Source organism: Hirundo rustica, chromosome 3, assembly GCF_015227805.2.
Source record: "Hirundo rustica isolate bHirRus1 chromosome 3, bHirRus1.pri.v3, whole genome shotgun sequence".
In the NCBI taxonomy this organism is placed as follows: Eukaryota; Metazoa; Chordata; class Aves; order Passeriformes; family Hirundinidae; genus Hirundo; species Hirundo rustica.
In genome coordinates, this window is record NC_053452.1 from 80324972 (window position 1) to 80337918 (window position 12947).

The 12947-nt window shown below is 42.3% G+C and overlaps 1 protein-coding gene across 2 annotated transcripts; it reads right to left on the minus strand.

Annotated features, from left to right (window-relative positions):
- Positions 1-6941: 6941 nt before the first annotated feature.
- Positions 6942-9587, minus strand: SMIM8 (small integral membrane protein 8). 2 transcript variants are annotated; one of them, XM_040060681.1, is made up of 4 exons: positions 9536-9587; positions 8755-8803; positions 8319-8460; positions 6942-7381 (listed from the first exon to the last, which is right to left on the minus strand). In XM_040060681.1, the coding sequence occupies exons 3-4, from the start codon at positions 8436-8438 to the stop codon at positions 7223-7225; spliced, it is 279 nt and encodes a 92-aa protein (XP_039916615.1). In that variant the 5' UTR covers positions 8439-8460; positions 8755-8803; positions 9536-9587; the 3' UTR covers positions 6942-7222. The 2 variants fall into 2 exon arrangements, with proteins under 2 accessions (XP_039916615.1, XP_039916614.1); XM_040060680.2 differs by lacking the exon at positions 9536-9587 and adding an exon at positions 9203-9507.
- Between the last annotated feature and the right edge of the window lie 3360 nt (positions 9588-12947).

Below are 12947 nucleotides of genomic sequence, written 5' to 3' on the forward strand. Positions count from 1 at the left end.
TAGAGAAATCCTGCTTTCTGTATTATTCACTGCAGCATTACAACTCCCCATTCTAGGCTTTGTCTCAAGCCCTCTGCTGTCAATATGTGCCATCACTGGCACTTGAGCGTCCAGATGTTATCTGAAAGATTCTTTATTTGCATCATTCAGACATAACAGTCATAAAGATTGTATTCACACTCCCTCGGAATCAGAGTTGCAAGTAAAGTGGGTAGTGTTATTTCTTAAGCTGCAATACTTCTCAAACAGGAACAAAGTCAAGCCAACAAACATATGCTGTCTTTGCTTCATGCAATGGAAAGCTTGCTTGTACGTCTGAGCCCACAATTTTTCTTAGCTAACAGTAGCTCATGTACTCACATGCACTGCGCTGACATGCAGAAATTTATAGAACATGAAATGGCTTTTTTTTTAAATTTGCCAGTCATTCATAATTAATATTGTGCAGTGAGTACAATTACAGGGGGAAAAAAAAATCTCTTATATCACGCTTAGGTACTTTACTTGCTAAAATATTTCCTTGAAATACCAAACACCACAGTGAACAACTCTCCAGATCCCATAGTGATCCTACTGCTTGCTATCTTGTCTATTTATCTACATTACCAAGCTAGTTGTTTGGCCAAGCTGTGGCTCCTTCCATCTCTCCAAAACCAAGCACACAGACTTAGGAGGTATGCTGTTTCTAAATGGAACAAACACACCTTCAACTTAACATTTGAAAGCAGTAAAACAAAATGTTTTCTTCCTTTCCCAAGAGGCAATGAGAAGCAATGCCAGGGTCTGACAGACTGTTATGAGTATGTGTATGTATGTGCTGTGCATACACCGCTGAGTAAGTCCACCCCAGAGTGTGCTGGCAGCAGATATGTACAGCTAGCCAGATGTGAAGCCCCTGCTGCCTGTCTCCAAATATGCCTCCAAAGGCTGTAGATCAAAAGGGGCCTGGGATGTGCACTCACCAGAGCCCTTGGTCTTGTCTGCATGAATAAGGTCCACTACAGACAACACCTACCCCTGGAGCCAGGCATGGTTTGTATCAGTCCCTGCCACTGTATCCCACATAAAAAGTGGGCTAAGCCTGTAAGACAGCATGATTTCTTCCTTCCATGTGATCAGAAAGGCATTGCAGAATGATTATATTATGTGCTCCCTAGCAGAGAAGAACTAACATATCTATTTATTTATTGGTGTAAGAGAATTTGAACAGTTTGTTCAAATAGAGTTGAAACACTTCAACATTCTCTTGGTTTTCTAACATGCAGCTTGCAGAATTGCTCCTCATGTTGCCTTAAGCACAGACACATGCATGCAAACAGTGTGTTCTGTGAAGTTTATGCATTTAATTAGACAACTGTGAACATGAAGTTTGGATTTTTCAGTGTGGATGTAAGAGGGAAATGAACACGGAACGTCAGTTATCGACAGAGCTTCCATAATTCAGTGAGGTAAGGCTTTACAGACATGTCAGTCAGAAATAGCACCACTGTGTGCCAAATATCTGTTCAAAGTATTTTATATGGATTAAACTGTTCCAAGAGAAATTAGTGACTTAACTTGTCTTCACTTCTTAGTCTGATAGAGTGATGCACTTAGAGTTATCCTACACTTAAAACCCCACTTCAATCACTCATGCACTGATGTGTTTGCTTAGACAGATTAATAAATTTTCCACTATCGGCTGTCCAAGCTCACTGTTAGTTAGCACTTAGGTCACTAAGAGCAAAGCTAACTAAGGTTAAATGAACTGCAAGAAACAAACCCCAACAAATATAAAACCTCTTGCAATTACTTCAGTTATATCTGTCTCTTATTTCGTTTCACCTGGGAATTCTCCCTAGCCCTTAGTCCTTGGAGCCAATATTATCAGGGCAAATGGTACATGTTCAAATCCTGAGCACTCAGGTCTATGAAGATATGTAACTGTCTTATGGCAAGTAATTGAATGGCTACACAAGGAACTAAGATTTTGCCAGCTATTGTCAGCAGATACTATGACAGCAAGAGACAGAGCTCCCTAAAATGGAATGAACTCTGTTGAAAACTTAAGACCACTGTAAACCTCCCTGTTTTTCATCTTGAGATGTCGAGCACATTTCTCTGACTGCCTGCAGTATAAACAGATAGCTATTTAGAAACTTGTATAAAATAAAATTCCAAAGTAAAACACTCCAGCAATTCTCTGTGAGCCCGTCATCATGTGGTGGGAGGCTGCAAGACTAAGGATGACAGGTGTCAGACGTGCTGAGGAATGCCTGGCTGAGGAGCGCTCAGGTGCCCCAGCAGTGAAAAGCCCCATGAAGTGGTGCAGAAAGCAGGAAGGCTCAGATCCAGAAGGATCTCTTTGTGTATTTCAGTCTTTTCTCAGATATCCAAAAAACTATATAAAGCATGAGTCAAGCATATAGAGAAACATAAAGCTACAGTTGGTATGCTTCATTTAGGAATATATGTATGTCGGCAGTTTTCCTTCCCCTCCACCCCACGACGGTCTAGGTTCAGCCAATCTGTTAAACACTTTACTAGCTTTGATGGACATGAATGAACCTTCAGGACAGATTTAAAGTTAAACCTGTACTTTACTGCCCTTAGGAAATGTACCTAACCAGGTTCTGTTGCTGCCTGAAGCAAGGCCTCGCAGTGAACTTACAATGAAGTCCATAAACTTCATGCAATAAAAAATAGTAGTGAAATGTTCTAAAAAAAAAAAGTTCCGAATTAAAAAATCCAGCCAGCTCAAGCTCATATCTCATCAAGCACAAAGCCAGTAATTTTTCAGGCTAAGTAATTCTTCTGGCACTAGGGTTCAAATCCCTGATGAATAAAGGTCCTGGTTACAGCAAGCATTAAAAAACAACAACAAAACAAAAACACAAAAACCCCCAAACAACAAACAAAAAACCTCTCTAAACTTTATTATTATTATTATTATTATTCAGTATTACAATCTTGGTTATCAAGCACTCAGATCTGTCATGCTGGCTATTTGCACAGTAATGAAACATGTGCTTTGATGACACTGCTCTTCCCCTGTCCATTTTATCAAGCAGTGAAGAGAAAATAATTGAAAAAGAGAAGGCCTCTGGCTTCTGGGTGTTTCATACTGTGTGTGTCAATGCAAGGCTGAAGCCTCATGCTCCCAGACATGCATGGCACTCACATTGCTGCCAGGGCTCTCAGGACATTGATAAACTCTTGAGAGTGTTTAAAATAGAAACCAACATTCCTCTTCACAACACACATTAAAAAACCATGTACAATGTGATTTCTACAAAACTTTACACTGCTGATCAGAAACTTCTGACAATCAGGCATAAAATATACTTCAGATTCTTCCTAAATCCTCAAACTTCTGAATGCTACCATGAGCCCTTCTTCACTGAGGTTATCATTGTGGGATGCCATGAAAAAATCAAGCCTCAAGGGACTGTACAGAGCTTCAGTCTAAGGTCAGGAGTCAGAATCAGGTATAAGAAAGTGAGCTTCAGGATAAAACATCCCAGCTATGTCCTGTTGAAGGATAATGGGATGATCTGTGCAAATGTCAAATCAAACATAGCTCTTACCAAAGAAGAAGTTCCATCTTCAGAAGACACTTGCTAACGGTGCTGCAGCTCCTTTGCTAAAAGCTTTTCACACTTCATTACGCCCAACTCTGAATGCTTCATGCACCACAGAACAGCTGACCCCGCTCCCCTCTGAATATACTGGAGTTACTAATATGCAGCAGTTCTTTCTCACCAAGATGTGAACGCATTCATGACTGGCCAGATCACACAGAATCAAGAGGATTTTCCTAAATCTCAGAATGCACCAAAAGGAAGGAATTTCAGAAATGAACTTTCCTAGTATCTTATAATACTGTGTTCTGGAAGGCTTATACTCCCGAATCTGATCAAAAGTAGCACTGGGAGGTGGTAGTACCCTTTTTGAACACACAGCATAACAAAGGAATCCAGATCAGAACTTCTAATCATTGTGGTGTTCCAGTGTCATTCTGTAATAGTTACTAGAGCGTCAGAACCCTATTCCTGACAGATCTCATTTGCAGGCAAACCCCTTACTGGTGCGACAGGAAACACATAAGCTGGTGAAAAGAGAAAAATCTTTGGCAATTACTTTTTACCAAGTTAGCTGAAACATTTGCTTTCTAATTAGGATTCAAACCCACTGACAATTCAGTAACATTCAGGAGACTGATGAGGGAGGGTTTCATGAAGTGACCCTTTCCAGCATGAACACAGCTTCCTATGTAACAAGTGTCCCTGGGGAAGGACTGGTTTCACCCACAAAGAACTAACTTCCCTGGTAATAGTTAAGCAGTATCACAGTAGGCTTTGGCCCTTCAATTGTGTTATTGCTTTTTGTTGTTGAATGCCAACAACTCCCATTCACACAATGTACTCTAAGGAGATCTCAGGAGCAGAACAACAGCAACTATTTTGGATATTTTAATCATAGCATTTTGTTGCTGCGCTTGGTAAAAGATGTGAAAGTCAGCACAGACAGTTAGAAACTGGCAAAAATCTCAGAGCCTCTGCCCAGGAAATAATTCTGACTCAGTTTTTGTCAAGTCAGTTATCATCCATTACTAGGTAATTATCACTATATTGAAGACTGAAATTGAGAAATACAGAACAAAAGAAACTGGTGCTGCATGTTTGTCCTCCAGATGCTTAAAGGGTGCCATGCTTTCAGAGTTCAGCAAACAAATTTCAGTATCAAAGCAGTTTTGTTTGAGTGGGTATTTTTTTTCCCTTTAATCCCTATACACACGTTGTTCTTTTGATAAAAATCAGGTACTTAAAACAGCAAATGCCTGTGTTGATACTGTAACATTCATTAACCTACCACATGCCTCTCTGCATTTGCACTGCTTTGTCTCTTCTTCACGTATAAATTGTGTATCATTAAGAGTTATCTGCACAGCAGCTGCCAAAGAAATAATAGGACAAATTTAAATACTCATTCTTCCTTCAACCTTGCAGTTCTAAAGTAATCTGGTTAACAGGACTTGAGTCCACCCAGCAATGGAGAGGCCCCATCTCAGACAGTTTTTGTAAGAAGTGTCACTGGCATGCACATGCCTACACGCTGTCCAGGTCAGTCTATGATCTTTTATGCCTCCCAGTCCCACTTTCTTTTCCCCAGTAACTGCCAGATCCATATTCACTTCAGAAAACAAAAGTGAAAATCTTGAGAACACAAACTGCCTGCATTATTCTCAAATATGTGAAAATAAGAGAGTGGGCTTTCAATTCATCTGCAGAGGATCAAATCATGTATTCTAAAAGCCTACAGAAAACCAGGTAAAAATACTTACTTGAAGCACTGATTTGGGAATAATTCAATTAAATTCACGGAAACATATGAGACCTCTGCATTTTAATGAACTGAAAAGTGAAAAAATCCTGTGCAACCATTTTTAAAAGAACAGATTTATTCTAAAGATCCTTCACAAACACCAAACAAAATATATTCTGCAGGATATGCACAGCATGTGAGAGTTCTGAATATTTGATCACTTGACTCAGAAATTCCTTCACCAATGAAAAGGCATGTAGTTTCCTCACCTGCAAACCTAGATTTGCCTGGGAACCTTGCTGTTGTAGGGCAGCAGGCTCACAACACAGAGGGGAATCTGCTTTTAAAGGCTGTAAACATGCTTTTTTTTAAAAGGTAAGTTTTATTATAGGTAGAGCTCAATTCCCTTCTCAAGAAGAAGGCAACTTAACCATAGCCTCACTGAATTTAAGACACAGTTAACTATAGAACAAGAACAGGAGTAAACTCACAGATTCAAAGTGAAAGACTTAGTGGGAGATAGAGAGAAATCCCATGGTGCAACTGCTGTACCTCAAGGCAGTCAGACACCTTTTTTATCTTCAGTACCAAAATCTTTTGATAAAACCCAAAGCAACTCCCAGAATGGCAAAGCAGGAGCTCCTGCATTTTCTTTCTCTGGCCTGACAGAAGACACCTTGGTGAAAAGAGGGTCAACAAAGAGGTCTTTCAGCTTCCTGGGAGCCCTTGTTGGGTCTGTAAATACAAGAAACTGAATGGAAAACTGCAACATAACATCAGTAAGGGTTCACGGCAGAAACAGGTCACAGCCTGCTATGTGCCCTCCCACCACAAGCTCTGGAGCTTGCTTAATGGGACACTGTCTAGGAAATGTCAGGCACGCAGAAGCAGCTGGGAAACTCATGGGAGAAGGACTCAGTGCTGGAACAGGAAGACACCTGCCTGGACAGTTTGCGGGACGACCACTTGTGCTAGGGAAATGCCACAATGCCCAGCCACCCCTTGCTGTGAGCAACACTCACAGCAGTACCTGAGGATTTTACACTTTCCATTCCCTGAGTTCAGTAACCTGCAATAAATTAATGTCATATAATGTCCTTCGCAATATAGAGAAATTTAATTTTTGAATGCAGTTGAAATAAAACTAGTCCTGTTGATTAGTCAAGAATATGACACAAACTCTGGCCAACCTGGGGCTAAAGCTATCTGCTGGCAGGCTGATGCCAGCACGCTCACTGACCTGTTATATGATGACAAACAGGAAAGGTAATAGCTGAGTTCCTCCTACCTTTCTCTTAACGGAAGCACTTGCTTCACTTTTTCATCTCTATTTGGCTACTGATTTACCTTTTTTTTTTTTTAGTTGTAAGGAAGAGTATATTAAGCATCCAAGGGTTATTTTGACTAGTATTTTAGTTTCCTTTATGAAAGGAAACCCTTCAGCAAGTCCTTTATCAGATCTTCCTCGCCTTAAAATTAGTTTACTTGCACCACTGCTATCAACAGATCAAGGTATCTACTTTTCTTTTACAGACAATACATTATTCTTCCTGTTAAAAAAAAAAACAAACCAAAAAAACAAAACTGAAAAAACAACCCTGACTTCACTTAATCAAAGCAAAGAGAAACCTGAACTATCAAGTCGGTTTCTAAGGCATTTACCAGTAATGACTGCAGGTCTGAAGTGATTTCATGTCTTCTCTCTGGACATCACAGAGAGCAATTCTTAAAATCACTTTTATTTTCACATGTATCTTTACTGCATTTTATTTGTACAGGCACAGCATTTTATAAAGGGATGTGAATTGGATTAAATAGCAAGAGAGACATTTATCCATTATTTCAAGGGGAAGAGAAAAATACAGTAGTTGCCTTCAAAAGTTCTGTGAGTGGTTTACTGATTTCCTTTCTTACATTCTCAGTCCCACTTGGAAGTTTTCCTCCTCATATAGCTGGAGCCCTCACTGTCGATTGCTTCGTAGAGGTCCTTTTTATTCTCTGCTGTTGCATGCAAATAACCAAGGTAGGCCACACAGAGGCTAATTGCTATCAGTCCAAATGCCATCACAGGTTTGTTCTGACGAGAAAAAAATGTGGTAAGTGGTTTTAGTCAAAACATTTTTCATTAAACACAAACATTATATTTGTCTATCTCAGCTTTGAAACTGAAGAGTAAACTATTGTGACATCTGCAAAAATCATCACTGCCTTCTTGCAGACTGAATTTGCTGACAACAAAAGGAAGTCCCTTTGAAAAAGAAGATTCTTGCTGGAGACAGAACAGCACATTGCTCAGTACTCTGTATTTTGCTGGTTGGAAACGCTGATTAAGCATGAATTAATCAGACAAAACAAATTACTGAAGGTCTCTACTACAAATTTTTAACAGAATTCATTTGGATATACTACTGGGACAATGCACCTTGGTCCTGCTTGATTACAATCCTTTAAATCATATTTTGTATTCTTGTCACAAAATTTACTTTTATGATATTAAATATATACTTATTATATGCACAAAATTTCACTCATTGCTGGGTTCTACAAATGCAAATAAAACCTGAGTATCATCAACTTAATTATAAAAGCAAGAAAAAGAAAAATCCAAAATATTGAAAAGCTACCAAAAATCACCTCATTTCATACCAAGAAAGTTTGCGTTGTTCCCTTTTAAACATTAAAACCATCTCCTGTTGGTTTTATTACTTAATAACAAGTAATATTACTTAATCTGTCAAATTACATGGGTAATATACCTCTAAACAGTCTTTCTGAAAGCAACTTGGCAAGGTACGAAAGAATCACACAATATAAGAGCGAAATAAAAGCTGCAATAAACAATGTATCATTCTGTGCTCTCAACAATCAAAAAAGTAAAAATATTTTTAGTTACATTTCTGAGCGGATTGCATAACAAGAGATGGTTATACAACGCACAGAGAATTGTAATGATTCCTTTAAAGCAACTGCATCTCTGTAAGCATATTTAGTTTCTCTCAGAACGACAGTCTTACAGGTTTAATGAAAAGCTCTGGGTTCACAGCTCGGAAAAGCATAGTTGTCTGAACACTCCTCAGTCCTGGTTTTCTCTCTTTGGGTGTTTCATTTTCATTTGGAGTTTTGGTGGAAGACATGTTACTTAATGTTGAATACTTCCTAGAAGTAGAATGAAAAACAGGTGTAATTTCTGTAAAAAAACCTGGAAAAGCTGCATTCACTGAAAGCAAATTCACACTACGTTTGTCTTACAGCATCAATTTTAGCTGGATGTTACTGATCACCTCCAGTGTCACCAAACACTCCCAGCTTAAGCACACTGCTTTTCAATCCTGTTAATTTTGTGCAACCTCAAATTAACTTTTGGAGATTCACATCTTCATACAGCAAACCTAAATCTCTTGATAATGGGCTTAGGGTTTTTCACTTGCCTTTGGCTATTGCTTTACCTACCTGTGGACCAAAAAGCATCAGTCTTCAGACCACTGGCAAAAAGACAATCCTAGGGAAAAAAAAAAAAAAAATTTAAACTTCTACATGAAGGACTGCCCAAGCACCACTGAAGTGCAGTCACCTTAGCCACCCACCCCAGCAGGCCCAGCACTCAGGTCTCACTTTTGCACACACTGGGCACATTGCAAATGCCTTGCGCTCAAACTGAAAGAGGGGAAATTTAAGCTACTTAGCATATGCAAGAAATTCTTTATTCCGGGGGTGGTGAGGCACTAGCACAGGCTGTCCAGAGAAGCTGTGGGTGCCCCATCGCTGGAAGTGTTCAAGGCCAGGCTGGACGGGACTGATGAGAAACCTGGTCTTGTGGAAGGTGTCCCTGCCCCTGGTAAGGGCGTTGGAGCGAGATGATTTTTAAGGTCCTTTCTAACCCAAACCATTACATGTGCACCTGAGCAAAGGTGGAAAAGCACGTCCTTGGCTACCCTTGATTACTGAGGGGCAGAGGAGACACGGTGCTGGGGATGCCCTGGGAAGGGCAGCTCAAGGGCAGTCGCACAACCCCATCCCGGGTGGCGAGGGGCTCCGGGCGCCGCCACCGGGACGAAGGGGGCAGTTTGGCCCCAATTTGGAAAAGCTCAGCGGGAACTCTTGGGCCACGAGGGACTTCGGGACACGGGAGACTCCTCGAACGCGGGGCATTCCCGGGACACCCCCTCACGGAACGGGGCGGGGGGGGGGGAACACTACCACCGCGCGCGCCGCCCCGCCCCCCGCTACTCACCGCTCGCCGCCAGCGGCACCGCCCCGCGGGGCGGGGCTGCGCCTGCGCGCTGGCGCCCCCTCGCGGGCGGAGGCCGCCGGCGCGGGCCGGGGGGCGAGCGGGCCCCGCCCCTCCCTCCCCTCACCCGTGTGGCGGCGGGGCAGCAGTAGGAGCGCCTTCTCCTCGGGTCGGGGTTGTCGCGCTGTCTGCCCAAGTCACAGAGCCCTCAAGGCTGCAAGAGACCTTTAAGGCAATCCGGTACAACCATCCGTCCGACACCACCGCTGTAACCCATAACCACTAAATCGCCCAGCGCTAGATCCAGGCGCCTCTTGAACACCTGCACGGATGGTGACTCCACCACTTCCCTGGGAAATATTTCAAGGCCTGACCAGCTTAACAGTGAAAAATATTTTTCTAATGTCTAATCCAAACGTCCTCTCTCTCAATTCAAGGCCACTCCCTCTAGTCCGGTCACCGCAGGCACGGCGGGAGAGACCGACCCTAAAAAGCTTCTTCCAGGGAGTTGTGGAGAGGGATACAGGCCGCCTCAGCCTCCTCTTGAGAATAAGCAACCCCAGGTCCCTCAGCGTCCCTCATAAGACATGTTTTCTAGACCTTTCAAGAGCTTTCTTGCCGTTCGCTGGCCACACTCCAGCACCTCAATGCGCTTTTTAAAGTGAAGGGCACAGAAGAGAATACGGCATTCAAAAAGAGTAAGTGGAAGACGGGAGGGGGAGCTGGCTCAATCAGCACCCTGCTCCTAGCACCTGGGCATGGTCACAGCAAGTCCTGCCTTCATCCTCGCGGCAGCCTCCCTTCAGAAACTCATAGACACTGCTGAGGCCCCCATTTAGTTGTCTTGTCTCGAGGCTGCACAGGCTCTGCTCCCTCAACCTTTCCTTGTAAGAGAGATGCTAAACTCCCTTAATCAACTTGGTTTCCTTCCACTGGACCTGCTCCAGCATCTCCACGTCTCTGTTGTATTGAGGAGTCAGTATAAGCACTGGAATGAGGAAGGGGTGATTCATGTGGGGAAGGTCTCTGGGAGTACGCTTGGCTGAGCACAAAAATATGCTACAATTTATGTATCCAATTTTTGTTGTGTAGATCCAAACCCAAGATTTTGGGCGTCTGGAAATTCCTGGTTACATAAATGCTTCAGTGTGGTGGTGTTTTGTTTCCTTTTGTTTGTAAACAGTAAAATTAATAAAGTTGCTTGAAGTCCAGAGGAAACAAAGCCCATGTGGTTGCCTCTGACTGCTTGTGCCTCCCTTTCTTCCTTCACTGACTTCAATGCCACTGGGCAGTTTCAGCCACATTATAAAATAGGGGAGAAATTTGAAGTTTTGTAAAAAACAATACCTGGAGGGTAGGGAGGGACACAGATCAGTGCTCCCTTAGGTAACTGGCATGCAGAACTGAGATGTGATAGATGGTACTACAGTTTTAGAAGCAGTGAGCTGCTGGATTATCACATGTAGCTCTGGACTCACCAGCCCCAGTTCACAATTTTCTGTACCTGGAGGGTGAGTGAGAGGACTTGGTGGAGTGTCTGGTTATTGCAGCCAGGGAGGCAGAAGGGAGCAAACACAAGTCTTGGCCAACAGTGGCTGAACACAAGCTGGCAGTGTGCCCAAGTGGCCAAGAAAGCCAGTGGCATCCTGGCTTGGATCAGCAGTAGTGTGCCAGCAGGAACAGGGTAGCGATTGTTCCCCTGTTCTCAGCACTGGTAAGGCCGCACCTCAAGTGCTGTGTCTGGGTCTGCTCACTACAAGAAGGATACTGAGGTGCTGGAGCATGTCCAGAGAAGGAGAAAGCTGCTGAAGGGTCTGGAGCACAAGTCTGGGGTTTTTCAGCCTGGAGAAAAGGTGGCTCAGGGGGGACCTTATTGTCACGTGAGTGTCATGTAACCACCGGAAAGGAGGTTGTAGGGAGGTGAGGGTTGATCTCTTCTCCTAAGTAACAAGACAAGATGAGAGAAAATGGTCTCATGTTGCACTAGGGAGGTTTAGATTAGACATTAGGAAAAATTTCTTCACTGAAAAAGTAGTCTGGCATTGGAACAACTTGCCCAGGAATGGCTCAAAAGACGTATGGATGTGGCAGTTGTGGATATGGTTTAGAGATGAAAACAGTGACCCTAGGTGTACAGCGGGACTTGATAATCTTAGAAGTAATTTCCAACCTTAATGATTCTATGATTCTCTGAAATATAGAGGTATCCAGGCTCATGGAGCTTCCTGTTCCATGTTTTTCTTCTTCAGTAATTAAACCGCCTTTTTTTTTTTTTTTAAGATTTTTTTTTTTAAGATTTAAGAGTAATAGTAAATTGCAGGTTAACTTTTCATGTCTAAATCCAGATGGAGTACCTAAAATTTATTTTTTCTTGTTGTGAGCAAATATAATGAGGTGAGAAAAAGAACAGGGAAATAAGTTTAGGTGTCAAGAGAGGATTGAGTGGTATGTCTGGGGTTTGTGTCAACAATTAATTCTCAACATACCATCTGCTAATCTGGTAGCTATTGTTTTGGTGGCATATGCCGTGCAGCTGATTTTGTTTGGAAACTACTGAGTAGAAAATCTAGTGAAGTTGCTTTTGTCTGTTTTCATGTTTGTCAAATTGAAAGAAGCCAATGGCAGCTTTTTTGCAAGAGCTTGGTTTTTGGGAAGGTAGCTTGGTTTTCTTGAGGGGAAAGGGGAGTTTTTACTGTAATGTAGGAGATTTTCTGCATAGAGCTCCCAAGCAATTTTCGCCCCCACATTTTGGAAGCCAAAAGAATGACATCAGCAGAGAGAAAGGGCACTCACTTCTTGGCCCATGCACCTCTTCCCAGCAGTTACACTGCCCATGCAGATAAAACTTCTGATCCAAAGTCAGTCAGGGTCATAATAGTTTTTCTGGATTGTGGTAGGATGGGTTTATGCCAGAACACATTTGCAATGTATTGGTGGCAAGGATTGTTCGGTTGCTGCTAGTTCTCTAGCATTTCCCATCTTTCTTATAAAAGACAGGTAAGTCCCAGGAATCACTGACAGGGGAAGATCCTACACTGTACAAAGAACACCACTGGCTGAAGAGAAAATATTCTCCATAGGAAGAGCTGTGGGATAAGGCTTGTGTGTAAAAAGAAAAGCAGAGAGGGATGTAGAAATGGGCTTAGGCTTTGATGTGAATGCTGGCACTTGGCATGTGTCAAGCATGTGCCAGCTAACCAGATTAACTGTGCAGTGATGAAAAGCTTGGACTGCTTACTGTTTCTAGTTTTGCTTTATGACTGTGGGAAAGTGTTGTATTTTATCTTTAATGTGAATATTATGTTGCTGTCATCTGAGCCAACAGGATGTTGAAACATTCAATCCATTAAGGCTTATGAAGTTGCTTGGCATATTTTATAGGAGAGACTCTATAAAGTGTAGAATAGTAAACATC